The sequence below is a fragment of the Nyctereutes procyonoides genome, unplaced genomic scaffold (genome assembly GCF_905146905.1).
Source record: "Nyctereutes procyonoides isolate TBG_1078 unplaced genomic scaffold, NYPRO_anot_genome, whole genome shotgun sequence".
NCBI lineage: Eukaryota > Metazoa > Chordata > Mammalia > Carnivora > Canidae > Nyctereutes > Nyctereutes procyonoides.
The window spans coordinates 9,972,829-10,000,000 of NW_026575142.1; the positions used below are offsets into that span (position 1 = coordinate 9,972,829).

The following is a 27,172-nucleotide window of genomic DNA, read 5'->3' on the forward strand; positions in this document are numbered from 1 at the left end:
ATGTTAGGAACCTACAGTCAGGCAGCATAAAAACAACCAGAAAGTAAAAATGATTTACATGCAAGAGCTGAGAAAACAATGAAATGTCTATGATGTGGAAATTAAAATGTTGACTCATTTCTGTTTTAACATCTAAAGCATGGCAAGTAATTAACTTCGTGTCTAAATTAGAGAAATAGAGGTTTTATACCTTAAGAGAAAAACAGTAATGGTTAGTGTTTCTTCTGTTGGTTACTACCACAGCCTAGGCTACCCTACCCCAATGACAGACATACAAACTCTCAAGAAATATCAAGTGCCCTCAAATTACATACTGTTATGGCTCTCCTCAGCACTTTATCAAACGAATTATTTTCAACAGTAGAAATATTAGAAATTCTACCTCCGTGGTGATGTGACAGGCTCCCTCCATTAGCAAGGATTTCTTCTCTAGCAGCTGCCTGTATTTGGAAACAACACAACAAATAGTTGCAACTTAGGTTTCTCTTTGAAGTGAAAGAGTAAGACCCAGCTCCCAAAGGAGGCACATATTTCCTGGGTTAAATAACAAACTGGAAAATGAATTTTCCTTTCTCTTGGGTTCACTACATTTAAAAAGCAATTAAAATATGTAGCCTAGCTTTATACGTTTTTTCCTAGTGAATGGTCACAATGTCTACAATAGTCACTTCAAGATTTCTAGAAAATGACAAAATGATCAACTCAGGGGCAGTACATTGTTAATAATAATAAAATGTTTTGTAAAGACAATAAAGTCCTACTCTGAAGTAAACATCTCACTATACCAATAAATGTTAGTAATTCACATTTATTTTAACTGCTTATTTTAACATGTAACTGCTTATTTTATGTCCACAAAAGTACACTGAGCAATTTACCTGTAGTAACTAATTTATTTTCCATTATAGCCTTATGGAATAATTACAATTATCCCTATTTCACAGACAAGGAAAATGAGGGTTGGATGGTTAAGTTACTATCAAATATCATAAAGTGGGCATCAGACTCAAAATTACTTACAAAGCTATCAGAGATCAACCAGAAAAGCCCTTATGGAGAACATTTCTTAGGTCAATGTCTCGGGACAAATTACCTGTCAGACCTATGGATATTTAAGTGCAAAAACCCTTGTTTTCTCCTCCTAACATGTTCGGTCTTGTTTAAGCTCCTTATAGAGCACTAAGGTTTGACAACACTTTGAGACTCAAACCATAGACAGGGTTTGGTTGGCTCCGTCCTATGCCTTCTTTTTTTTTAAACAGCTTTTTTGAAGTATAATTGAAATACAGGAAACTGCAGAGATTTAAAGCAAAATAGAGAATGGCTTAAAGTGCAGAGTGAAAAAAATGGGAACAGAAGTAGAATTACATTCATTTCATGATACACTAGCCATGAGGTGAAAAATCTACAGTGCCTAGAACTTATCAGAATTACTCAGGTGTGTATAAACTATTAATAGTTAGGCCAGAGTAAAAGAGGGCCCAAGCAGGACAGATGGACCACATCTCATTGCAAAGTAACTTATATAACATTCATCACTCAGGATTTAGAGTTTTTCAAATGAATTAAAAATATGCTACCATTATATCTTCTAACAAATTATTTTAAATAACATTTTGGGCAGCCTGGGTGGCCCAGCAGGTTAGCGCCGCCTTCAGTCCAGGGTGTGATCCTGGAGACCCGGGACCGAATCCCACCTCAGGCTCCCTGCATGGAGCCTGCTTCTCCCTCTGCCTGTGTCTCTCTGCCTCTCTCTCTGTCTCTCATGAATAAATAAATAAAATCTTTAAAAATAAATAACATTATTTTAAATTTAATGAATTATTAAATTCATTAAACAAATGATTCTTTAAAACAATAACTACTTGAAATTAGTAGCACTTAGAGAATAACAGTTTGCACTGAAGAAAAAGGAATCCTTTCACTCTTGTAGTAGTATAGAGAAGTAACCAGAGGGCAACCAAAACGCTACAAGGGAAGCTGATGGAAAAGTACTCAAACATTTGAGGGTGATAGGTATGTTCATTATTTTGACTGTGGTGATATTTTCACAGGTGCAAATATGCAAACTGTACACTTTAAATATGTGCAGTTTCCTGTATTTCAATTACACTTCAAAACAGCTGTTTAAAAAAAAGAAAGGAGGTATAGGAGGAAGCCAACCAAACCCTGTCTATGGTTTGAGTCTCAAAGCGTGCCACTGAGAAAATCACTGAATGGTTCTACCTATGGCAGGTATGCAATAACACTAAGACACTAGGTTTCAAACATTAGTTTAGACACTAGCACGCCTTAGGCTTTAACAAACCTCAGTCTCTTCCCAGTTCCTCCATAGTCTAGTCTGTCTCTTCAACTCTAGGCATAGTTGTAATGAGAAATACTGACCAGCATATAGAAGGCTTTATAAAAATTGGAACCTGCATGCTATTCAAAGAATAGAAACTGGCAGCAAATGAACCTCAATGGCCTATGCATAGCAAGAGTAAATAAAAATTTATAAACCTAAAATGAGGGCATTACAGCAACACAGACCAAGAATATTAGGGCTGCTGACCTCAATTGCAGCCACGATCAGGAAATGGGTGAACTGCCAGAGTACTATCAAGGATTCCTACGGTCCTTTGTTACCTAAGTTTATCAGGTCTTACAGACTATAAGTAACAACCAAAGAATCACAGGTTACAGAAATATTAACTTTAGAATATGGATTCTAATATCTATAGAGAATATTAATTTTAGACTCAAGATTCAGTATACAACTCAGTGTACCAAATATACTTCTCAAGGCTATATGGGCTACCAACCCAGTAAGCCAGTGAGTGATTAACAAGAGTCAAACTAAAATTCATACATTGATAGGAAAGTTTATTTATTTAAATTAATAAAGGAATGTAAGAGTATATTCATGTATGCAGAATTACCTCGGTTTGTTCAAACACAGTCAGTGGGTCACTTATTCCCCTGTAGTTAAAGGCAAAGTAGAAATAGATACATGCACCTGCATCATAAATCTGCGTCACCCTAAAAAACAGACAATCCCCACAAAGCTTTAAGTTAAGTGAAATCAGATTTAACATATAGAAATTTAAAGGTAAAGTCATTTGATTTAAGTCATAATCTCATTCTCTACCCAGTCTCTTAACTCCATGGAAGGAATGGAGATTGGCTGCATGAAGTAAATACAGGAACTATTCACACTGTTTTTAACAATTTTTTTTGGTAAGTCTGGATTATTACCCAAAGAGTTTAAAAAATTAAAAACAATGTAAATGTTTCTCCAATTAGCCTGAAATAAATAAAAACCTCATTTCCTTCAGAAGGGTTTAGGCTTTTGAGGGTTTGTTTTTGTTTTTTGTTTTGTTTTACAAAGTATAGGGAAGTTAAAGAAGCCCCCAAACAGACTAGATGGGACTTGGTGATCCATTATAACCTTCTAAACTTCCTCAAAGTCAATAAAAATAGGCATGAGAACATAAAACTTAGAAATAGGAGAAATGTTCAAATACCAAAAATGATCAGGCTGGGTAAAATACAGCATCTTCACTAACTTCACATTAAAAATTATTAAGAACTTTGGAAACAAACTGAATGATCATATCAAATGCAATGACATGGCTTTAAAATACCGTCTCTGAAGGTTTTAAACTCTGGGCCCCATATGTGCACATGTTGTATGTGTGTTGACAAAAGATACCAAGCACATTAGATTATTAAATCACATATATGATATATACCTGGGCTTTCAAAATGCAATTAGGTAAGGCATTTAAAAGAGGGCTAAGATAATCATAGTCAGATCAGTGAGTGCAATTTACAGAGGTTCCTACAAAGAATTTAATTTAACAGAAGGAGCAAATACTGAGAAAATACTCTTTTTACTACAACTATACAAATAGAATCTAATCTAAAATTTTAATGGCCTTTTAGGCCAAATGTTAGGTGCCTCAGAACAGAAGAAATGAACTGTTTAACAATGCTACTGTCAATTTGCCAGCTGTGTTTTTCTTCTAATGTTAATTCACACTCATAAAAAAGATCCCTTGAATGTTAACATTTTAAGTACCAGATTTACAAAGTTTAAGAAAAATTGGAGAGCCATTTTAACTACAAGGGCACTATCATTTAGGAATAAACAAATTTAAATAAATTGAAAGGATACCTGAATGAAATGAGTTTATCACAATTAGTAAAATATTTGTCATTCATATTTGAATATCAATAATTAGAAAATGCAACTAAATATTAATAGAACATTGCTACCTTCCAACAAATCTAGGATCTATACCACAGAGTTCAGTTTTCAATAGTTAAGCAGGCTTCCAAAAGTCGTAGCAAAATTTCACTGACTAGTAACTCAAAAAACAAAGTAAAAATAATAAACATTTTTTGGAAAACTTCAATTTGGATCTACTTCAGAAACTGACTCAGATCTACATCTTTTAATAGATCAATTCTATAATTTAAGACACTTACACACTAACCTCTTCCAGAATCATCTGGACAAGTGATAGCATGCCTGCCAAAGTCATTATAACATTCTTTAATTTCTAAAAAATTTTTGGAGTTCTTTATTTATGTTAGACTCACTGGCTAGGAATTCCTTCCCATAAAACTTCTTCAGAAAATTTAGGGTTGGAGTTTCTATTCCAGTATACAAAGTATATTTTAATAGAAATGAAATAAACTCAATAAATACACTCTATAGCTAGTTATTTTCCTCGGGATCTTTGATTTCAATGAGTACTATAATTATTTCAAATTAAGTTTGAAATAACTTTTTAAAAAAACATTTAAAAAATGTATCTCACACATTCAACATTTACATTCAACACACAATAACCTTTGGCCAAACTCTTAAGCAACTCAAATCAAACAAAACCAAAATCAAACTCTGACTAATGTTAGTTCTATCAAGTATGAGATAAAAGAACTGTATTTAAAATCCCCATTTACCAAAACCATTCAAATAATTAGACTGCACATTCTAAATTTTGATTTATAAAATGATTACAGAAGCTGAGCATATAAGCTTTTATCAGAAAATCATTCTTTAAAAAATAGCTACTTAATAAATGGCATACATCAAATACATAATAAAGAACCTTAGGCCTTATGAGTTCCTTCTGAAGAACCACGACTTGTGTTACTACAGTAGATATCCTGAGACAAAATATTTTACTTCCCAATAACTTTCAGTAAGTAGTGGTTTATCACAATGATGTTCTCATAATGGAAGGGGAGAAGTCTAGAGAGATAAATAGGGAGGTGGGGCAGAAGGATGAAGAGGGGATAAAAACTATTAAGTTTCTACCTGATAAAACAAAGGAATAAAAAAATTCTCAACTACCCAAAAATATATCCCATTATTTCAAACGTTTCAAATTTTACGGTAACAAATAACTTTTGGGTTCTTAGGCCTGATTGGCATTCAGTATTATAAAAAGAGGCCTGAGAGACCAGATTGTCAAAAAAAGAATTAAGTATCAATTTAGGTTCATAACAGAAATAAACACAAATTTTTTTCTTAGACTTTAAGGTAAAAGACTTATTTTTAAAGACATCTCCAAATTAAAAAAAGAAAGAAAGAATACATACACTCTTACACCTTTATTTGGAAAAGTTCCAAGATCAGTCACTAAGACACCAGTAGGTTTACCAACTTTTAAGTTTTTTTATTGTACAGAACAAGGCACCTGTTTCCCCCTCCTTTAGATGTATCAAGTGACAAGTCAATAATCTCTATATCCACATTTTTAGCTTTTATGTTCTCAGATTCAACCCTGAATATACTTACTCAAAAACATGTTAATATTTAGGTTTGGTACTTCCTGAAATGGTCTTCAAACTCTGATTCTCTCTCCCACAAAGAAGCAAAAAAAAATAAACCACAATTTCAAGTAGATCCTTCTAGTTGACATGAACATTTAATGTTTAAGAAAGATTCTTTCCTCAGATCTCATGTTAGAATTTTGCTTTCTTACCCCAGCAGAAGCACAAAAATTTAGCAAATTCTGAAAGATATCTGTCCCAATGGGACCAAAAGTAGAACTAAGAAATATAATCTGGTAGCAGAGAAGTACAAGATGAGGATATAAAAGATAGAAAAAAGAGAACAATTAGAAGAGATAGTAAAGAGTAGAGAAATATTTCTAGTCTTGCAAAGCAAATGTATCCAAATTATCAGGCTTTATCAAAATATCAAAGAGGACTTAACAATTGGATGCTTTCGTGAGGATCTGTCATTAGAGAAGAAAAAGAATACCCAAATTTCCCTCACTTGCAGTAGTATAGGTTGTCTACCTCAAGTTTCATGTAATGACATCACAATACAATGGCATTCACATAGCCCTTCACATGCTTTTGCATTTTAGACCCACAAGCCTCATCAAGCAGATGGTATTATCACTGCCTTACTAATGATAAATTTAGAGTTCAAAGAGATTAAATTACTAATAAACAGCAGAACCATGCCTTCACCCATCGGACACTTGTAGTGTTAAAAAACAAAGAAATTTTAAAAACTAAGCAGGAAGTTGCCATTGCCATACAGTTGGCCAGCAGGGCCTGGTTCTTGGGCTGGAAGAGGCCCAGGTCTGCCTTCTTAGGCTGAAATTAAGTGATTCCAAGTAAATCTGAAAAAAATATCATGAATAGAAATACACAGAAATAGGGTTTTGGTGAAGCATACCTGTTATTTCAGAGTCCCAAATCAGGTGCACTTAACAATAAAAGTATATTACTTCCCAAATTACCTAATTTGTAATTTTGCTTATACTGTGATTTTTGTTTCTATAATAAATATTGAGTTATATTCTTGAAAACCACACACACACATACACAGAAAAAAGGAAAGGCAGTTATGTAACAGAATGTTTCATAAATTGTAAAGTGCTAGATTACTACTGTATCATTTACTTTAAGGATCCCTTTCACATAATCTGTCCTGATTTCCTTTTATTCTCCATTCTAATTAATTCTGTAACTTTATTGATAAATCAAATGCTCCATTCAAATCTTGATAGATTTAATCTTCTGGTGTTTATACTGGTCTGTTAATAACAAGAGATTGAATACATAGTGCCCCTTCTCAAAAAATCTTTTGGACCACTGTTATTTAACAAAGAGGGTAAGACCTTCAGTTAACTGCCCACTATGGAAGATACCAGCCACATGTGGTGTTTTAAATTCAAATTATTTGAAATTAAATAAAATTTACCACTCAGTTCCATAGTCACATTTCAACAGCTCCACAGCCACATATGGCTTGTGGCTATCATAATAGGGCAGATAAAGAATATTTCCATTATTGTAGAAAGATCTGTTGAAAGTAATCAGTTAATCTTCATTTGGATATTTTGCTCTACTCATTCCTTTATTCTACACCCACTCATTTCATCAATAACTAATAAAATGGTAAAAAATGCTTTTTGCCTACTGAAGAAAAGGTTATGTTGACTGTGTATTAAATTATACTTTCTTGAATATATATGTGATTTATAGTTTCAGTGAACTAAAAGGGAGGCCTTTACTTATTCCAGAGGCTCTAAGGTTTGGCTCTGCATTGTCTATGCTGTCCCACTAGGGTAGAGAGCTCAGTGATGGAAAGGTGTTCTACTCCAAAAGGGCTCAGGACTGCCCTAAAAATCCTAATAGTACTATCCTAAGAAGGTGGCAAAAGTGATGTTTAAGAAAACGTGCTAAATGGAATAGACTGAAGCTATTCCTCAGCTGGCAAATTACATCTATTAATTAAAAAATATGGGTTTTTTTTTTTCAGAATTAGTATAAAAACAACAAACTCACCTGCATGTAGAAAGAGGAGCAAACTGAACACCCTTCTCTTTGCATTCCCTTGTTATTCGTTCTTTAACATTTCTACAAAGATCCACAACCCTAGAAAACATAATAGAATACAATATGAAGTTTTCAAATAAATTACAAAAATTTGAATAAATGCTAGTTTATCTGGCATCCTTCAAGTCAGTAATTCTAACGAAAACTTTCATACTTATTCCTTCAGAAATGAACAGAGAGCTTTGATCATTCAAGTTGAGCTTTCCATTCATAATTTCAAAGGGGCAAAGTTCTTTTTTTTTTTGCCACAAGAAAGACAGAAGTCAGAAGAGTACACTCAAGCCTCCTGAAGTGGTTTTATACTTCAGTAAACCCAATTTTCAAATAAATTTAATTACAAGATTTTAAAAGCTTTAAAAAAAGCTATAACAAACATGTTAATGAAAATTCAATTCCGTATTTATAGGAATACCAATCTGTGTCCATGACTAAGACATTTCTCTTAATATAAATATAATCAATAATCATGATGTACCAAATGCCCAACAGCCTACTGTCAAGCACCGAGCTAAAATACAGTTCAACAAAGACTCACCGGACATGAACTATTTGTAAAACTATGCTAGACTGATATTAAAAGTTAATGAAAACAGGTAATAAATAGTTAATAAAGGGAAAGGGGGATAATATTTAACAGTATTAATCCTTTTTTCTATAGTTTAAATAAACTTTTTATTTGAAACAGTTTTAGATATAGAAAAGTCACAAAGATGGTACAAAGAGATCCTCTTTCTCTGGTTTCCTATAAACACATTATATAACCATAACAGATTTGTCAAAACTAAGAAACTGACTTCAGGACATCACTATTAACTAAAACACAGACTATATTCACATTTCACCAAATTTCATTTTGACTCCAAGATACTGTTGTTTTAAAACATGATGGCATCTGATTTCTTTTGTCATTTAGTTTTTGATATAATTTTTAACATCCTATTTTGGAGTGGAGGAGGTCTAATGGTGACGTATTCATATTTTGGGAACATACTCAGGAAAAAGCTCTGAAATGGAAAACATGCCAATCAGAGCTTCTAGGTCGGAGATCCAGAGACAGAAGATTTGACTGACAAAAGATTTTGCTATTACTACCTATTCTGTTTCTTTTGGAAAATAAACTCCTAGGGCATATATAAACCTCTTATTCTCCAACAAACATACTAGCTACATACTGACACTGATTCTGTTTTAAACCTTGGTCTGTTTAGAATCAGGAGAATGCAAAAGATAACAAAGAAACTCAAAAGGCTGGGCCATCTTTAGTCTAAAGACTGATTTGAATGTATGAGAACCAATTTGACAAAAACAGTACATTTACATGGATTATGCTTTGTAAAACACACTAAAGTTACTTATATTTCCAAGAAAAAGAATATATGGTTAAAATATAAATAGAGAAGTTCAGTATTTTATTAGCTATTTTAATATGGTATCTAAAAGGTTTATAAATTCTAATTTTACAAAACAGTGCCTTTAAGTTTAAATTCTGCTTAATTCTATGAGAGAGTTGCAGGCAAATATGCTTTATCAAGGTTACCTTTGTCTCACTTATGAACCGATAAGGATGCATGTTTTTAAAATATCTTATAAAAGTATTTATTTTTTCTTATAAAAGTATTTAGATTATTGGAATTTATTGTCTTTATTTTGAAAAATCTAACATATTTATAACAAATACTTTAAATATAAATAAAACCTACTAAGCTTTAATAGTTATAGTTTTAATTAATATTATACATTTATAACCAAGTTCTTTATCATGACTCTAGAAAATAGAATTTATGTGTTACATAACAATAATAATAATAATCTTCAGTACCAATGAGGAAGAGATGGGACAAAGAACATGACTGAATGGTTAAAACCCTTAATGGGATACTTTCTAGAAATGATTTGTTTAGAGGGAGTTCAGAAAGCATTCTCTATAGAACATGTACAATTCAGTCCATTTGGACCATTCTATGGGAGATAAACATAACTGTGTATATGCTTTTAAATCCTTACCTGACCTGTTAGCAAATTTAACACTGTTGACAATTCCCTGCTTGAATAACATCTTCCTGGGCTTCTCTCACATCACTGGTTTTCCTTCAAATCCTCTAGGTATTATTCTCTTTTGCTAGCTCTTGTTTGTATGTTCATCCTTTAAATTTTGGGGTTCCCTGGACTTCCTTCTCAAAGAAGTTTCTTTCTTCAACCATACTAGCTATAAGGGTTTGTATTTACTCTTGGTTTTAATCACAAGTTTCATGCTAGTGTCTCCAAAATCTTTAAATCTCCAACTCAGACATAGACAGCTATTTTTATAGGCTGCATTCTTATACCATTCCAGAGTTCACTCATGGGATTCTATGCAGAATAGTCATTGAGCACTTAACAGGTACATTTTACTCGGGTCACTGAGAGATACACAAAAACTAGTAAGACCAATAATCCCTTAAGAGATTTATGCATGAAAAGTTGAAGCAATCTAATAATGTGTGAGAATTGAAGACTCTGATCCCATGGGTTTCTGGTAAACATTCTGGCTAAATGTCTGAAAGAAAAAGCAAGTTGCTAAATGGGTAACAAGTAAATTTTACGTCAAGAATGTAGCTGCTTTCCATTCATTTTATTTATGAAAACCTCTGCTGATCAAGTTTTTTTTTTTTTTTAAGATTTTATTTATTTAATCATGACAGACACCGAGAGAAAGGCAGAGACACAGGCAGAGGGAGAAGCAGGCTCCCTCCAGGGAGCCCAATGTGGGACTCGATCCCTGAACTCCAGGAACATGCCCTGAGCTGAAGGCAGATGCTCAACTGCTGAGTGACCCAGGCGTCCCTGATGAAGTGGTTTTATTTTTTATTTTATTTATTTATTTATTTATTTTTGGTGAAGTGGTTTTAAATGAAAACAAACCAAATACATAAGCCTGTATAAAACAGATATTGTGAGTCCAATAAATATGTAAGAACACACAAGAAAAATATTTAAAAAGTGAAAAGACATATGTGATTAGCTTCCATAGCTGCAAGAATAAAAATGCAAAAGCCAATCATCAATTAACAGTAACTGATGAAAAAATTCATAATACTGAAGAAGTTAACACTACACTAACCTACCTTCCCGGGCAAGGAAGAGTATAAAAGACAAATGATCTTTGAGACAACTATGAACAGCTACCAAATGATATTTGCTGTTAAAAAGAGCTTAGGGTAGAACAAAAATATTAAGATAAGTAATATCTAAGAGGTGGATTCATGGGGATTTGTTATATCTTATATAATTTATTATAGATTTAAAATAGTTCATATATTTTATAAAGAAAAAGCAAAATGTAAGGCCTCGAATAAAAATGTACTAACAGTTTCCTTAAGAATTTTTATACTGGGATGCCTGGATGGATCAGGGGTTGAGCGTCTGCCTTCAGCTCAGGGCCATTGGGCTCCCTATGAAGAGCCTGCTTCTCCCTTTATGTCTCTGCGTCTGTCATGAATAAATAAGTAAAATCTTAGAAAAAAAGAAAAAGAATTTTTATTACTGAATGAGTTTACTCAAAAGTTCATTTTTAATAAAACTACTTCACATTTCATCAGTGTTTATTATCAATTCCCTAACCAATATTTGTATGTGCGTGTGTAATGTAAACATAGAAGTTGTACATAATATCTTAAGTTGCATTTCTTTTAGAAATCACTGAAATAGAAGATCTTACTTAATACTCATACAAATATCAAAACTGAATCATACATTACAAAAGAAGGTTAACACTGGTTTTATAATTTTGAACTTTTTAGAGAACATTCAGCATATAAAGTACTTAAGAATCTAAATCAAAGCTAGTGAAACTAGCTTAAGTGCCCAAAAAGATTCTTTAAAATGTAGACTTCAGTAATATTTTCCTTCTTTTGAATTTAGATAATTCTGCCTCAAACCAAAAAAAGGGGGGGGGGCTTGCAAATATGACATTCTGATGAGATATTAATTTTTTAAGATTTATTTATTTATTTATTTTAGAGAAAGAGAGAGAACACAGAGAGAAAGAGAGAATCTCAAGCAGACTCTCTGCTGAGCAAGGAGCCAAAGTTGGAGCTCAATCTCACGACTCAGAGATCATGACCTGAACCGAAATCAAGAGTTGGATGTTTAACTGACTGGAGCCACCTAGGTGCTCCAAAGATATTAACTTAAATAAAAGTGTTTCTTTATAAAAATTTAAAAATTTATATACTCATGCACAAAGATACATTATTTCAGCAACTCCTATAGCATATTTGAATAATATCAGGCATTTTATTATATTTTACCTGTCCCAAGGAGCAGAAGTCTCGAAAGACTCTCCTAATATGTAGTATTCCAAACCCAAGTCCTGTTAAAACATATATACAAAAATCAAGAAATTAATAGGTGCAGAAGAATCAGTATTATTGTAATATTGCTACTATTTCATAATAATTGTTAGTATTACATGTTTCTAACTTAACTTCCACTGTTCTTTACTCCCCACTCCATAAAAACAGTGGAAAGTGCCCCTGCGAATGAGCTATATAACCTCCAGAAGGACAGGAACTTCATCTGTCTTGTTTTCTGTATCCTTGGCCCCAGATAGTATGCCTGACACATGGTAGGAACTTAAATATTTCTTCAAGGAACAAAGACTTTATCTAAGAACTGCCTATGTACATGTAGAGCATACTAGAACAGATTTTTTTAGTAGCCTAAACAGCAAATTAAACAACACTAAAAAATGTTCATCAGGATGGAAGGACCAGGGCCATAGAGAAGTGGGGGAAAGGGTGTTAAGGGAGGAAGGTATCTCTCTTTCCTAAAATCAACTTTTCTTTAAAAGCAAATTTTAAAAATATAGTGCCATTCTTTGTACTAACTAAATGAGACAAGATATCTGGAAGCTAGGAGTATATCTTCTAACACACGCTACAATCCTTATTTGGTAAGTAACTTATAATACAAATTTCTTTACACAGAATACAATTCTGTTTTAATATCAGAACTAGAAAGAGCAATTCATAAGCTACAATAGAATTGCAAAGATAGGAAAGGAAATTAATACATGTTTTCACTTCTAGTAAAATGAATCACTTCAACTCTACCACTGATTGACAGGAAAAAATCCCCAAATTACTGATCTAAAATATCTGGCTCTTCTCTTATGCATTCATTTATGCAATAAGCATATACTTACTGACAAAAGTATTAAACACTGAGAAAATAAAAAGATAAAAAAATAATCACCCTGCCCCCAAATCTCAAAATTGCTTCTGACTCAGTTTTAACAGTGTCTGTTACTTGTTACAGTTACATCTCATTTTCTAGAATTCTGAATTTAGTATTATGGGAAAATGGTCAATATACTTGGAGAAAATGGCCAAAAAACAAAAATTTGTGTATATATAAATCGCTTACTATGAAAGAGGTTGGGGTAGTAACAGTCTATGGAGGTAAATATTCTAGATCATCTATTACTTTTCACAATCATGAAAATCTTAATCATAAATCTCTTAATCACAATTTCTAACATAATGCACAAGCAATAAATGTAATTTTCCTTATCTGTGTGGGGAAATGGGATGCTCAAGAAAACATACATGCTTCAAATTCACTGCAATCTAAAATTTAGATCTTACCTAGGGATTAAATTATTTTAAAAATGAGAACACAATCCAAGTTTTCTTACAGAAGTAAAAACAAATTTTATATAAGTTTACGTTAAGTATTTCTTTCAGAACAATTTCTGAGTGAATATTTAGAAAATTCAGTATTTTGGAAAGTTAAATTCTCAGTATGATACCTGAGAAGTGACCTTTTAAAATAAGCCCCTTCAAATGAAATCCTAACAATAGCAGAAAACAATTAAGAAACTCGTGTTTACTATAGCCAAAGTAGAAAAACAAAACAAAAGAAATGAATCCATAAACTTTTGAAAGAATACTTTCATATTGATAAGTATAGTAGACTCTTGTGGTTAACATGACTAATAAAGTTTCTCACAAATAGAAAATCTGTAATTAGAAAAATTTTAGAGCTCAAATACAAGTTATTTTATTTAGAATTATTCTCTATAGCAATCATTACCAATGAACTAATTACTACTTGGAATCAAGTTAAATACCAATTTTTAAAGAGTGAAAGAAAGATTATGAATCTCTAAAGCAGATTATGAATCAGAGTGACCTAAATAATCTTTAAATTCCTCAAAAATTACATATGGAAGATTTAATTGGACTTCTGAAGATTTGTAGTTAGTCCTACATTCATGTGAAATGATGTGTTACATTATACTAGGTTAAAATTTAAGATCTAATTTTATTCACTCAAACTAGAAAAAGTATGGTCTACAACATAAACTGACAAGGGAAATACGAGATAACTTACTCGAATGTATGCAATGACATAGGTCAGCAAATAACCTCTCTGTCCATTATCTTCTCCAGCTGCCAACCCACTGAAATAAAGAACAAACTGTTAATATATATATCATATATATTTATTAAAAATACATTAAAACTGGGATGCCTGGGTGGCTCAGTGGTGGAGCATCTGCCTTCCACCCAGGGCATGATTCCAAGATCTGAGGATCAAGTCCTGCACTGGGCTCCCTGCAGGAGCCTGCTTCTCCCTCTGCCTATGTCTCTGCTTCTCTTTGTGTGTCTCTCATAAATCAATGGAAAAAAATCTTTAAAAAAAAAAAATATATATATATATATAACTAACCAAACTACTATGACACCCCAAGATAACTGCTTAACAGATTAACAAACTATATTATACTGTATCTCATTTTTATTTTAATCTAATTTATCATAAATATATCAAAGAGCTATCAAAAGAATAAGTTTGGATAATAAAAATCGAAAAACACTTTTAATATTTCAGTTTGGTCATTAATTTCAAACTTTCATCTATCAAACTAATAAAACGGACTCATATGACCTCAATTACTTCTACCCATTATTGACAAAAGAACAGAGTTAGCCATGAGAAATAAGCTTAAATAAATTTGAATAAACTTTACAAGCATAACAAGATACCTAAAATACTTTCATATATTCTTATCCATATATTCATGTATCATTATAGTCTTATTCACATATAAAGATGCATGATTGACTACATCTTCCAAATACCAAGAAGTTTCTTGAATACTTGTGTACACAGAATAGAAAGTATTAGACATAGTGTTTATTTTATGAAACTTATAACTTAAATGAGAGATAAAACATACCTACACAGAAATATTAAAGTTTATGAAACAACATATAGACAATTACAAGACAACAGGTAAGGTTTTGTTATGAACTACCCATTTCAATTTGAAAGTAGTTTTTATCCACAGAAATTGTATTTGGTGATCTAGTTAGAACTAATCCCATATAGTATATAATTCAGACCAAGTTCTCTGCTTTGTGAAAGTCATTCTTATTTTAAAAGACTGTGAATGATTATTGATTTCTACTACCTTCAGTAAAGAGCTTTTAATTTTGCTTGTTTCCATCATCAGGCAGAAATTAAATTTTAACTATTCTTAGTCAACTAAAGAAAACTTAACCACAAATTCTTAAAGTACCCATGAAAAAAATCCCTCAATAAAACCAGATAGAAAGAAAAGTAGATTTTCTTTCTTGGGTCGTAATAGATGATGAACTTCTTTGTCTCTCTGCTTAATACCATAATTGTACCTCCTTGGTCTCAGGACGTTGAGCCCTTAACCATTGTGTTGTCCAGGACGTTGGGCCTCTTGTTATTTGAGCCCCCTCCCAAAGAATCAATCTTCTTATTGCTTCAATTAATATCTTATAGTTGTTTCTTCCCCTGAAGTTTTGCTTGGATTTAGCAGTAAGTAAATAATACAGCACAGATGTACCCTTGTGCTATACAAACACTGTAAGGCAATTTTAGGCTAGGATGTTAAGAGCCAAATCAGATTTCCTGACTTAGAATTACAGCTGCATATACGCAAATTAGTATCACCCAAAGAAGTGGCAAACACTTGATAGAAGCAACTCTAGTCTAGAACCACTTGGGGATGGGGTACAATGAAATAAAATAGGGGACTGTTTGTATTACTAAATGCTAATAAGCAAAGAAGACAGAACTTAGGTCAAGCAGTTAAGAGTGAAAAGTAAGAAGAGGGCAGCTCCAGTGGCTCAGCGATTTGGTGCCGCCTTCGGCCTGAGGCGTGATCTTGGAGACCTGGGATCAAGTCCCACGTTGGGCTCCCTGCATGGAGCCTGCTTCTCCCTCTGCCTCTCTCTCTCTCTCTCTCTCTCTGTGTGTGTCTCTCATGAATAAGTAAATAAAATCTTGGAAAAAAAAAAAGAAAGAAAAGTAAGAAGAAATAATAGAATTCTGAGTTGGATATATATGGATTTGAGGTTAGGGGTAGGGAGTCAAGTAAAGTTCCAAAATACAAAGGAAACTAGTCAGAAAATTGCTGTGGTAAGTGTGTAAAGGAAAACATCTGAGTCTATACCTCAGGTAGAAAAGAAGCAGAGTCACACACTGAGTCCAAGAAAGAAAAGACATTACTGAGCTAGGAAACAGGAACAATTAATCCTGGGCCTAGTGGCAGAAAGAAAGGACAGTGAAGACTAGAAAACAGTGCAAGAGACCTTTGCTGGAAATCCTTGAGAAGGCACATTCTAAGTGGGTATTTGGTGAGAAGTAAAAGGTAAGGACATTAAGTAGACCTGTCTCTTATAACAGTACGAGAAAAAGTCCTTTGCAGTCCTATGTCAAGCTATTTATCTTTAGATTCTCTTCTAACATCTGGCAGGGGCAGGAGTGGGGAGATCTGCTCCACTTTGGAATTCAGTGTGACAAATCACACAGAAACATGCATTTTCTTATCCAAAACAGGAAGAAATCGACGTCCATGTTAAATTCATAAACCCCAAAGGAGAAGAAAAGACATTCTGGGCTTGCTTTTCTGAATCATAGATTTCCCTGCAAATTTAGCTTTTTGTTACTTGGATCTCTCTCTCCTTTTTTTTTTTTAATCTTTCAGAACTCAATCTTATAGATAGGATTATCTTAAAATACAATATATAAACAATAGTAGGGCACAGCAGCCACTCCAAAGAAGTATACTAAGATTCAAACTACTTTATGGTAAAGTAGCAATATCCATCTCCTACTTCCTGCTTGCCCTCCACAAATTTCAAACCTCAATTAACAAGGTTCTTAAATTCAAACCTGTTTCATAAGAAAACACTGGGAAGACTAATGAAAGAGGAATGAGAGACAATCTTCTTATATAAAAGAGCCATCTGGTGAACCTAATCACTCTCATGTTAAATTACATTAAACAATTTAAGCATACACTTTAAAAATAACAATAACACGTTACCTTAAGTTCTATGGTAAATGTCAATACATCTGTCATGACTGATGACAAGGAATATTTATTCTCATTAGTTCTTAGAAAAGTTAAAGTATATTACTAGTAAACATAGATAAATAACCAAAGTATGATTATTCAACATTTGCCAATTATGTTCCATTGGATCACATGTGTTCAACAGTATTTAACAGTGTTAGGTGAGGGTGGAAGGCAAGGAGGAAAAATGGCTATGATACACATAAAAATGTTCTAAACTGTTCAGAGTACTTCATTAAAAACAATTCAAAGCTAATTCAAAGGGTAAAACAAAAGAATAGAAAATAAAGGTCAGATGAATAATGCCCTATTTCAAAATAAAATACATGAGCTAAACTAACTTATGAAACTTTAGCAGAAAGAAACTCAGTGGCGCTTTTTAGTTATGCAGAAGAAGAAATCATTCATTGGGGAGCAAGGGTTGGCCAAGTGGCATCGTAAGCAAGAAAAATATCCCTGAATCTTTCAGTGATTAGAACAAAGAATTCGTGCCTAAAAAGAAATATCAGGAGAACCAGAACTTCTGCTAGAAAACCATATGAAGATATTTCCAAGTATCAAATCAAATCAAATCAAAATCAAAATAGTCCTAAGTAAAAAAAAAAAAGTCCTAAGTACTCTCCCCAATGACAGCCTGGATTGTTAATACTGAAGATCTATGCATCCAAATGAAGGAAGCCAGGGTGAACGTACATTAAGAAATTAATTATAACATAACTAATAAGTACAAAATGATAATAGCACAAAAATGAGACTCAAATCAGAGTCTGAGTTTTAAGGCTTTGCCCTTGCTTAGGTATCTCACTTACTATAACCTATTTTAATGGATGAATTTGATATTAAAAACAAATCGCTTCAATTAAATCAATAGTTCTTGGGCTTCGGTATCAGTATCTAAAAAGACCTGGATTCATCTTAAGGAAGTTCATTCTTTTAAGTTGTAAATGACTAGAATTACATGGGAAAAACAAGACGAATTACGTGACAAGAGAGTTTATGACAGTTGGTGGCTCAACTTAAAACTGACAAAATGGCTCTGATAAATACCTAAAGGTTAAAATACAGCGTTTTAAGGGTAGCAGAGCAGTTAGGCATAAATGAAATAGAATAAAAAATGTCAGGGAAAAATACTCAGTTTCATCAAATCTTTCAACAAATATTCAATCATCTAGTATATACCAGGCATCAGCAGTGATATCCAAGAAAAGATAGGTCAGGCCCTATAAAAATTATGTCTTACTTCACATAAAAAGGCATTTTGCCATCATCCTACCCCAATCCAATAGGAAATGTAGCACATTACTAATTACTAGTGATTTTGCTGGCTACTCTGGATTGTAATTACAATAAAGATACTACAAAGTTGAGATTTCTATGCATGTGTATATTTAAGGTTAGAACAGAATTAAAAGATTTAATTTAAATATAAAAGACTTTAATCTAAATCTCCTTAATTGTTTCTAATACCATGGATTTTAAGAAAAAAGTTTAAAATTGATCCCGGAGTCCAGGATCAAGTCCCACATCAAGTTCCTGCAGGGAGCCTGCTTTTCCTTCTGCCCATGTCTCTGCCTCTCTCTGTGTCTCTCATCAATAAATAAATAAAATCTTTAAAATAAAAAGTTTAAAAATCAAATTATATAAACTCCACATAATTTAGAAACCAAAAAACAGGTACATGTACATTTCAAAAATAAATTTAGAAATTAACCTGAACTCTAAGCCTCTTAGCTATTAAGTGAATTTTTACAGCACAATTATTCTTAACTAATTTAGTTTAAAAAATCAATAATTCCAAAGATACTGTGAAAGAGGAAAAGTCAAAGATTAGTGAATTTCATCTTTTACTAAAGAAATTAAATTCCACTTGCCAATTTCAGAATAAGGTAAGAATAAAACTGAAAATTTGCAATACTCAAAAACAGTACAAAAGTAAACTAAAAATTAAGTCCAAGATTAGATCTTTGCCTAAGAATTCTGCATTTTAACACTAAATTCAGAAAATCCTAAAAATAAAGGGTTGACTACCATAGGTGAGAAAAATACATAAAAGTGGGGCATTCTAAAACACAAGAAACACAAGGCTACAAATTAAATGCTCATTTGTTCTCATAAATAGCAAAAAAAGGGAAATTGACGTAAGTATTTACAAAAAACTCAGATTAAGCATAATGTATAATATTTTAAGCCCTGAAATAAATAAAGGAAACTGGTATCCAGGAAACTTAGTTTATGTACTTAGAAAGGAAAGGAAAAAAATGTAGTCCTGATAAATGGCATTTTCACTATGGTTCTCATCAATCAATCTCATAATCCATCAAGCAGAAAGAAAGAAACCACCCAATCATTATTCAGTTGGTTATAGATGTGAAATGTTTTCTGTTTCTTTATACCAGCACAAAACAGTAAGTGACAAGGGGTGGAGTACAGATAATTTATCAAATTCTTTTGTTTAAAAAACTTCCTTTTAAAAACATACTAATAACATGTTTTATACATATACAATTACCACTAAATAAAAGGACTACAAATTTTTTAGTATTTTACTCTAGCACAACAAAAGCAAATATTATAAAATTAGCATCAATGGAAAAATATAATATTTAATATATCATAAATAGGATCACAAATTTTGGAAGTAAATCAACACAACATTTTAAGTTGACAATTATATATATTGCTACAAATTTAATACTTTAAAGGGTACATTAACAACTGCTTGCAGATACCAGAATTTTATTTTATTTTATTTTTTTGATACCAGAATTTTAGATTAACATTCTCTTGGCATTATGAACTTTAAAGTCATACCCAAATTTTGCAGCGATGTCATACACTTGTTTTTCATGTTGAAGAACCTTCTCACGGTCCCCCTCAAACAGTAATGTAGCAACAGTTAGCTGATTTGGATCAAATCCTTTAAACTACAAAAAAAATTATTACAGATAAGTCTTATCCTATAAAATAGTATATCAAAATATATTGTACTCTTTTTTTCCCTTCTGATCTGGCTCAAACATACCAACTCTTCAAAATTTGAGCTTTGGAATTTTACATATGAATCAAAAAGAATGTTTAATGCATATATTCAGGTTGTTACAATATAACAAAACTATAGAAAAATACTTAATTTCAAAGTATGCCATGGTGTCAATTGTAATGACATATTGGCAAGTAATACAACAAATAACTTGTAAGAATTATAACTGCAATAAAGAAGCAAATAAAAACACCAAATGATAGAATAGAATGAATTAGCATCAAGATGTAGAATGAGAAAAAAGTAAAAAATAACAGCATCCTTAGATACCAACAATAACTTATTTAATAATATTTTCAAAGGAGATCTTACATCTAAAATAAAAATAATCATAAAAGGAAAACATTTCTAAAAATAGATTATAAAGACCTATGTTCTAGAATGCCTCAACTAAGTATATAAGCCTGTCAATTCTTGTTCAAATTAATATACAGGTTCATTCCAATTCTGACAGAAACCTTAATGGACTTCCCAAAATGGTGAAAAGTTTCTAAAATTTTTCTAGGTTAATAAACAGGTAAGTTGTGATGAAGAACAAGGAAAATTATTAAAAAAAAAAAAAACAAGAACTAGACTGATAGCAATTAAATCCATTTAAATTCTCAAAAACAAAATTTATTTTTAAAAATGTAATACCTTTTTAGAATTCAATTTATTTAAACTAAAAACAAAACGAAACAAAAAAAACAAAAACAGTTCATCCTCTCCTTCTATGACTCAACCCCTGAAAACAAAAAAAGTTCACCTTCTTCTCCCTGCCTCTGGCAATCACCAGTCTGTTCTCTGTATCTATGAGCTTAGTTTTTTTGTGTTTTTTTTTTAAAGTTTTTTTTTTTCTAGATTGCACATATAAGAGAGATCATACAGTATTTGATACATTAAAATGGAATCTACTTCTTGAGTAAGTAAACAATAAGATGTCTTAGACATGGCAAATCCATGTAAGAAAAGCAGGGATTAGTTAGTTAAAGGTGCTGTCACAACTGGTTAGCAACTGGGGGAGCAAAAAGTGAAGATTAATTTAGAGCTTTATCTCACATCATAAAATTGAAATGCATTCAAATAGTAATAAAGATAAAAACTTTAAAATTCCTATTTAACAAAAAAAGCAAGAGAGAGAAGAAATAGTCCCAGCTTAGAAGTGATTAAATAATTATAGGAAAAGATATAAAATTTTGAAACTTTTGCACCAAAAAGAAAAACTCTTAAAAAGGGAGTCACCTGACTCAAAAAACTATTCACAACATTTATGACAAAGGCATCTAATAATTCCATTACTCAAAGGGTATACAGCAAAGTCCCAAGGAAAAAAAACAAGAAACTGCCACCCCTGGCAAAAAAAAAATATACTGAACTAATGCACATAAAAACTGTATCTAGGAAATACAGGGAAATGATGGATCTCACTGGAATTTCAATGAGAAACATTAAGTAAAATAAAGTACTACCTTCTCCCCCAGATTCACAACATTTAAAACATAACAGAACACAACTCCCACATGCCACAACAAGGATGCAACAAAGAAATAGCACCTGTGTGTCCCTAGAGGGAGTACAAGCTGGCATAAACCTTTAGAAAAGGAATTCAGCAATGAAAAATTTTTTTAAAATCCATACTCTTATTTCACTAGATATAGATATCTATTATTAAAAAAAAATCAAACTGTAAAAAATCTTACATGCATGAAACTGTTTAATGCCATGTTATTTTTAGGAACTTCAAATCTGGAAAAAAAAATTAAAATTTCTGATATTAAATGCATAACTGATTGACTTGATAAAGTATTTATTCCAACATGAAAAATAATAATTAAGAAATGTACACAGCACCATGAAAATACATCTTAGTAGGTACGTGTGAGAGAAGAGAAGGCAGGAAACAAAACTAGTATCATAAGCTTTAAAATTTTAGCATTTTACAAAAATTCTTACCTTTGTAATATAAAACTTCTTTAAGCCATCCAAAAATGATGTGAAGATAGAGGAAACCTGAGGTTTAAGGGCATGACCTAAGAAGAAAAAAGTTCATAATTTAAATTAATAGCAAATTCTGTTTTTTTTTTTTAAGATTTTATTTATTTATTTGAGAGAGAGAGAGCACAGCAGGGGGAGCAGCAGGCAGAGGGAAAGGGACAAGCAGGTTCCCCGCTGAGCAGGGAGCCCAACATGGGGCTCTATCCTAGGATCCTGGGATTATGACCTGAGCTGAAGGCAGAAGGCAGACGCTTAACCAACCAAAAGAAACCCCAAGTTTTCTTTTTTCAAAAGATTAAAAGGCTAGTTTAATTTAGTATCCTAAAAAAAGTGAGTGTTTTTTGTCTCTAATTTTTTAAATCCTATGTTTTATATATAACATTGATATTAAGATCTACATCTTTTAACTTTATCTTCTTTCAAAAGTCACAACTTTTTGTTTACGAAACCTCTCGTTACTTTTTTAATTCAAATTACTATATGTAACTAATACTACATATAGTTCAGGTTATCTTTCAATAGTATAGTTTATACATAGTAAAATCACTTCATTAATTTTTATTTCATTAAGAACACTAAATGGTGGCTGAGTTTACTTTTATTTTTTTTAATTATGCAGAAACTATTCAGAACTATAACCAAATATGCAGTCAATGCCAAGTTTAAGGTTGTTTCTTAATTAATTCTTAATTCTTCCAGAATTCTTGGCACAGAACTAGTAATTGCTTCCTTAATCACACCCAGAGAGTTAGAATTGCCAAAATAACATAAACGGTGTCTCAGAGTCTGTTAAATTAACATCTTTGCCTGCGGATTGAGTTTAATTGAGTGAAAGTCTTTTACTGTTTTCTCATTGTTTTCAGAGTAGCAACTTCTTAACTCCCATGACTGTTAGATTAAGAGTCATACATCTGGCTTTAGTACTATAAGCCCAATTCAGAAAAATGGGGCATACCATTTACACAGAATTTTTATAAAGAATTTTAAAGTCTCTAGTAAATCTGAAATTATCTCCAAATAAACATTTAATTTTTTTTAAACAGCTTCAAGATTTTGGCATTTTGTTTTGTTTTGTTTTTAAGATTTTATTTATTCATGAGAGACAGAGAGAGAGAGAGAGGCAGAGGCACAGGCAGACGGAGAAGCAGGATGCAGGGAGTCCGACAGGGGACTTGATCCTGGGTCTCCAGGATCACGCCCTGGGCTGAAGGTGGCGCCAAACCGCTGAGCCACCTGGGCTGCCCTGGTTATGTTTTAAAGCATAGATCCCTTAAGATAGGTGCAAACAGCAAAAAAGTTTCTTTGGGAGGAATGGGGGAGATTTCTTGGGAGGAAAAGACAGAGGTTAAGAGTTAGATATCCATCCTATAACTGAACAAAACAACTAAAATGAAGGACAGATTAGATAGAGACCAACCTAGCAATCTTTTGGAGTTCCTGGATCACATGTTTGGAAAACTTTTCTTCTTTTACTGTACCCTATTAAAAACGCTTTTCCAGAATAAGCCATACCTTTAAAAATACATTTTTAGCAAGTTTAAAGTTAGAAATAATATGCCATCAAAATATTCACTTCCTATCCCAAATGGAATTCATCCTACTTTAATAATTGGAAATAAACATTAATGTGTGAATGGGTTACTTGAATTCTTGCAAGAAACTGAAATTATCTGTTCCTCATACAAGACTTCTGATTCACACATCTTTTACATAATGTATGAAAACTCCAAATGTCACTACCCTGATGTGAAATAATCCTTAAGGATATATGTTCATTTCAACACATGGAAATTTATTTGCACAATTTCCATGAACACTAGTGGGACTCAGCCACATATATGCAAATACTGAGTTGACAGGATAGCTTTGAAGAATAATCATCATAAAAGTGATACTAACTTTAAGTATGTCAAGCATTATTATTAACTTAAAAGGATATTATCTTTTATTTATTCTTAAATTAATATTGCCTTTCAAATTAATTACATTCTAAATATATTCTGGCTACTGGGTTTTATTTTTTATAGTAAATAAAGGAACAAATTTTCAAATTTAATAGTTGAACAGTCTGATTAGTAAATTGTGTTGTTACAGTGTTAATTTAAACATTTTTAATTATTTAATAAATACCTACATTTCAAAGAAGTGATCTCAAACAGTGGAAAAAGTCTTGGGCCTTGGAGTCAGACAGATTTGGGTTCAACCCTGGCTCTACCACATATGATCTGTGAGCTTTGGCTGAAATATCTAGGCTTTGAGTCATTTATAAATTGGGAATATCACTTTCAGGAACAGTTGTGAGGAGTATTTGATAAACTGTGCTACTGATATTGTGGTTGGCACTATACTATGTGCTACTTAAGATTTGTTCACCCTCTTTTGATTAAGTCAATCAACATCGGTGCCTATCCTATGACAAGTGCAGGAGATATAAAAACGAATATGAAACATTCCCTAAACTTGACAAACTTGAGTTTTTCAGAGGAAATCTACAGATCATTTCAATATACTCAATGATCTGTATCATTTCAATATACTTAAAACATATTTCAATATAATAAACTAAGGGTTATGTCAAAGATAGGAGTGAAACTAAAAATATTAACATCTAATAAGGCTTGTGCTTTGTTAACAATTAATATAGTACAAACACTGTCGATCAGCCATACAGCTAGTAAGAAGTTCTGGATATCCCTTATTGTGCTAAGTGTTACCCTTTAGTTGCTTGATCATGGAGCCATGGCAGGATGTATAGATGGAAAGGTTTCAAGAGGTAGTGAGAAATCAAAAAGGTTATAAATAACCAAGAAGCAGAATCAGATCTGTCTTTTCAAAGAATCACTTTGGTGGCCATGTAAAGGATGGAGAGGAGACAGAAACAAGACTAGAGAGGGTACAGCTGTCTTAGAGCATGTTCCTAGATACAGCAATGAGAATGTGGAACAGGGATGACAGATGGCCAGAAGGACCTTTTCTTTAAACCTTCATTTTAAATTGTTATAAAAACAAATTATAAATAAAGTCCAGTCAAATCATAATTTTACAAGTGTGTCTATATCTAACACAATTAACTATAATAATAGCATATAAATGGGTAACACAACATTATTAAATAGATATGTGGCTCTCTTAAGACCTAGATCTCTAAATGGAGGCCACAACACACAGAAGGCTTGGTTTTCATTTGATTTAACTATTTCATTATTTACAGGACACACTCATCTTAAACTTTTATCAGTAGTATAGTTATTTTGAAAATAATTTATTTAAAGGAATAACCAGATAACCATGAACAAGACTTCCTTAATTCTATATAACTATAATAATCACTCTTTTCTAAATTAAAATATAAACTACTTTTAAATAAAACAAACAGGGATCCCTGGGTGGCTCAGCGGTTTAGTGCCTGCCTTTGGCCTGGGGCGTGATCCTGGAGTCCCTGAATCGAGTCCCATATCGGGCTCCCTGCATGGAGCCTGCTTCTCCCTCTGCCTGTGTCTCTGCCTCTCTCTCTCTCTCTCATGAATAAATAAATAAACTCTTTAAAACAACAACAAACAAACAAACAAACAACAAAGCCTGCCTATCTTAGCTCAGTATTTACTACTGAGCAATCGTTCTATATTTTCAGGGACTGTTCTGAAGACTTGAATTCCATAAACTTGAATCCTAAACTCAATTTCAGCATATGGAAAAAATACAGAAGCAATAAAATTAGAATTAAAAAGATGATAAACTGTCAGAAGGTTGAATACTTTACAGCAAAATAGGGAGAAAAAGAAACATGGTTATCTGCTAGCAAATTCTCTACCTGAATATTCCAATGGTGCCTTAAATACAACCCATTGTAAGGTCTCTAACCCCAGATCATCATCTCTCCTCTTCTAAACCAATACACCGAATCAGCCAAATCAGAAATCTGGGAGTTGCCCTCAACTCTCTTCATTACTGAACCTTCCACATCCAGTTGGCAAACAGCTTCGGGAAATCTCTGCCTTAATTCTCTATCTCCATTGCTGCTGCCTTGATCTAGGCCCCTGAAATTTGCCTCTTGAAGCATTTCAACTCCTTTTCCACACCTTCACCATTCTACTCCATCCTGCATGATGCTAGCAGAATGGAGCTTTTCTCAGATATAAAGCTAATTTATTTTATTCCCTCTACAAGAAATCCCTCTGCTGACAATATAAAATCCAAATTGATCCTGCAAAGCCCTAGGCCACCCATCCCCAGCTATCTCTTGTAACAACTCTTACCCACCCTCCATTTGAGCCACAATGAACTATTTGAAGCACAAACATGCCATTGAGGTTTTACAATTCCATTTTTTTGCTGATAAGTGAACAAATTTGGTAGGAGGGAAAAGGAAAACATCCTAGGCAAACTCTATACCCCTTTTATGATTTAGCTTAAGCATGCATGATCCTCCTTTAAGAAGCCTTTCCTGACTCCCCATGTCAACATCCAGCAAAATCCAGCAGGCTCAACCACTCCTTCATTTGCACCCTAGGGTATCCAGTGCACTCTTCTTTCACAGTACCCACAACAATCCTGCACTCCTTCATTTATGTAATTGTCTGTCCTCATTAGACTGTGAGCTTCCTGAAGGACAGCAACTATGATATTCATCTTCCTACCTCCGTGCTTAGTACTCTTCCTGGCAGGCAACAGCTGTTTCATGAGCAGATTTTGTGGTTCATGAGCAGATTTTAAAATGACCACTCCTTACTCACCAAACTGAAACTGTTGGTTGTCCATGAGGCGGATAGATGCAGGAGCACATCTCTATTTTAAAAAGAAAAAAGATGTGATAAAATTTAATACCATAAAGAAGGTAGACAGGTAAAATATTAATGTCATCTTTCTGTATTTGAGATCGAGAGTTTAGTTCCTTAGAATATACATATATACAGTAAAAAAAAAAT

The 27,172-nt window shown here is 32.6% G+C and overlaps 1 protein-coding gene across 2 annotated transcripts in view; it reads right to left on the reverse strand.

Moving 5' to 3' along the window:
- AGPS (alkylglycerone phosphate synthase) overlaps positions 1 to 27,172 on the reverse strand; it is a 189,268-nt gene that overhangs the window by 22,072 nt on the left and 140,024 nt on the right. For both annotated transcript variants that reach the window (XM_055308082.1, XM_055308081.1), the window contains exons 12-19: positions 26,981 to 27,032; positions 22,206 to 22,282; positions 20,045 to 20,157; positions 14,230 to 14,299; positions 12,144 to 12,205; positions 7,804 to 7,893; positions 2,922 to 3,021; positions 383 to 440 (exon numbers count right to left, since the gene is read on the reverse strand). In XM_055308082.1, coding sequence (XP_055164057.1) covers positions 383 to 440; positions 2,922 to 3,021; positions 7,804 to 7,893; positions 12,144 to 12,205; positions 14,230 to 14,299; positions 20,045 to 20,157; positions 22,206 to 22,282; positions 26,981 to 27,032 — 622 coding nt within the window. The remainder of the gene's footprint in view (positions 1 to 382; positions 441 to 2,921; positions 3,022 to 7,803; positions 7,894 to 12,143; positions 12,206 to 14,229; positions 14,300 to 20,044; positions 20,158 to 22,205; positions 22,283 to 26,980; positions 27,033 to 27,172) is intronic.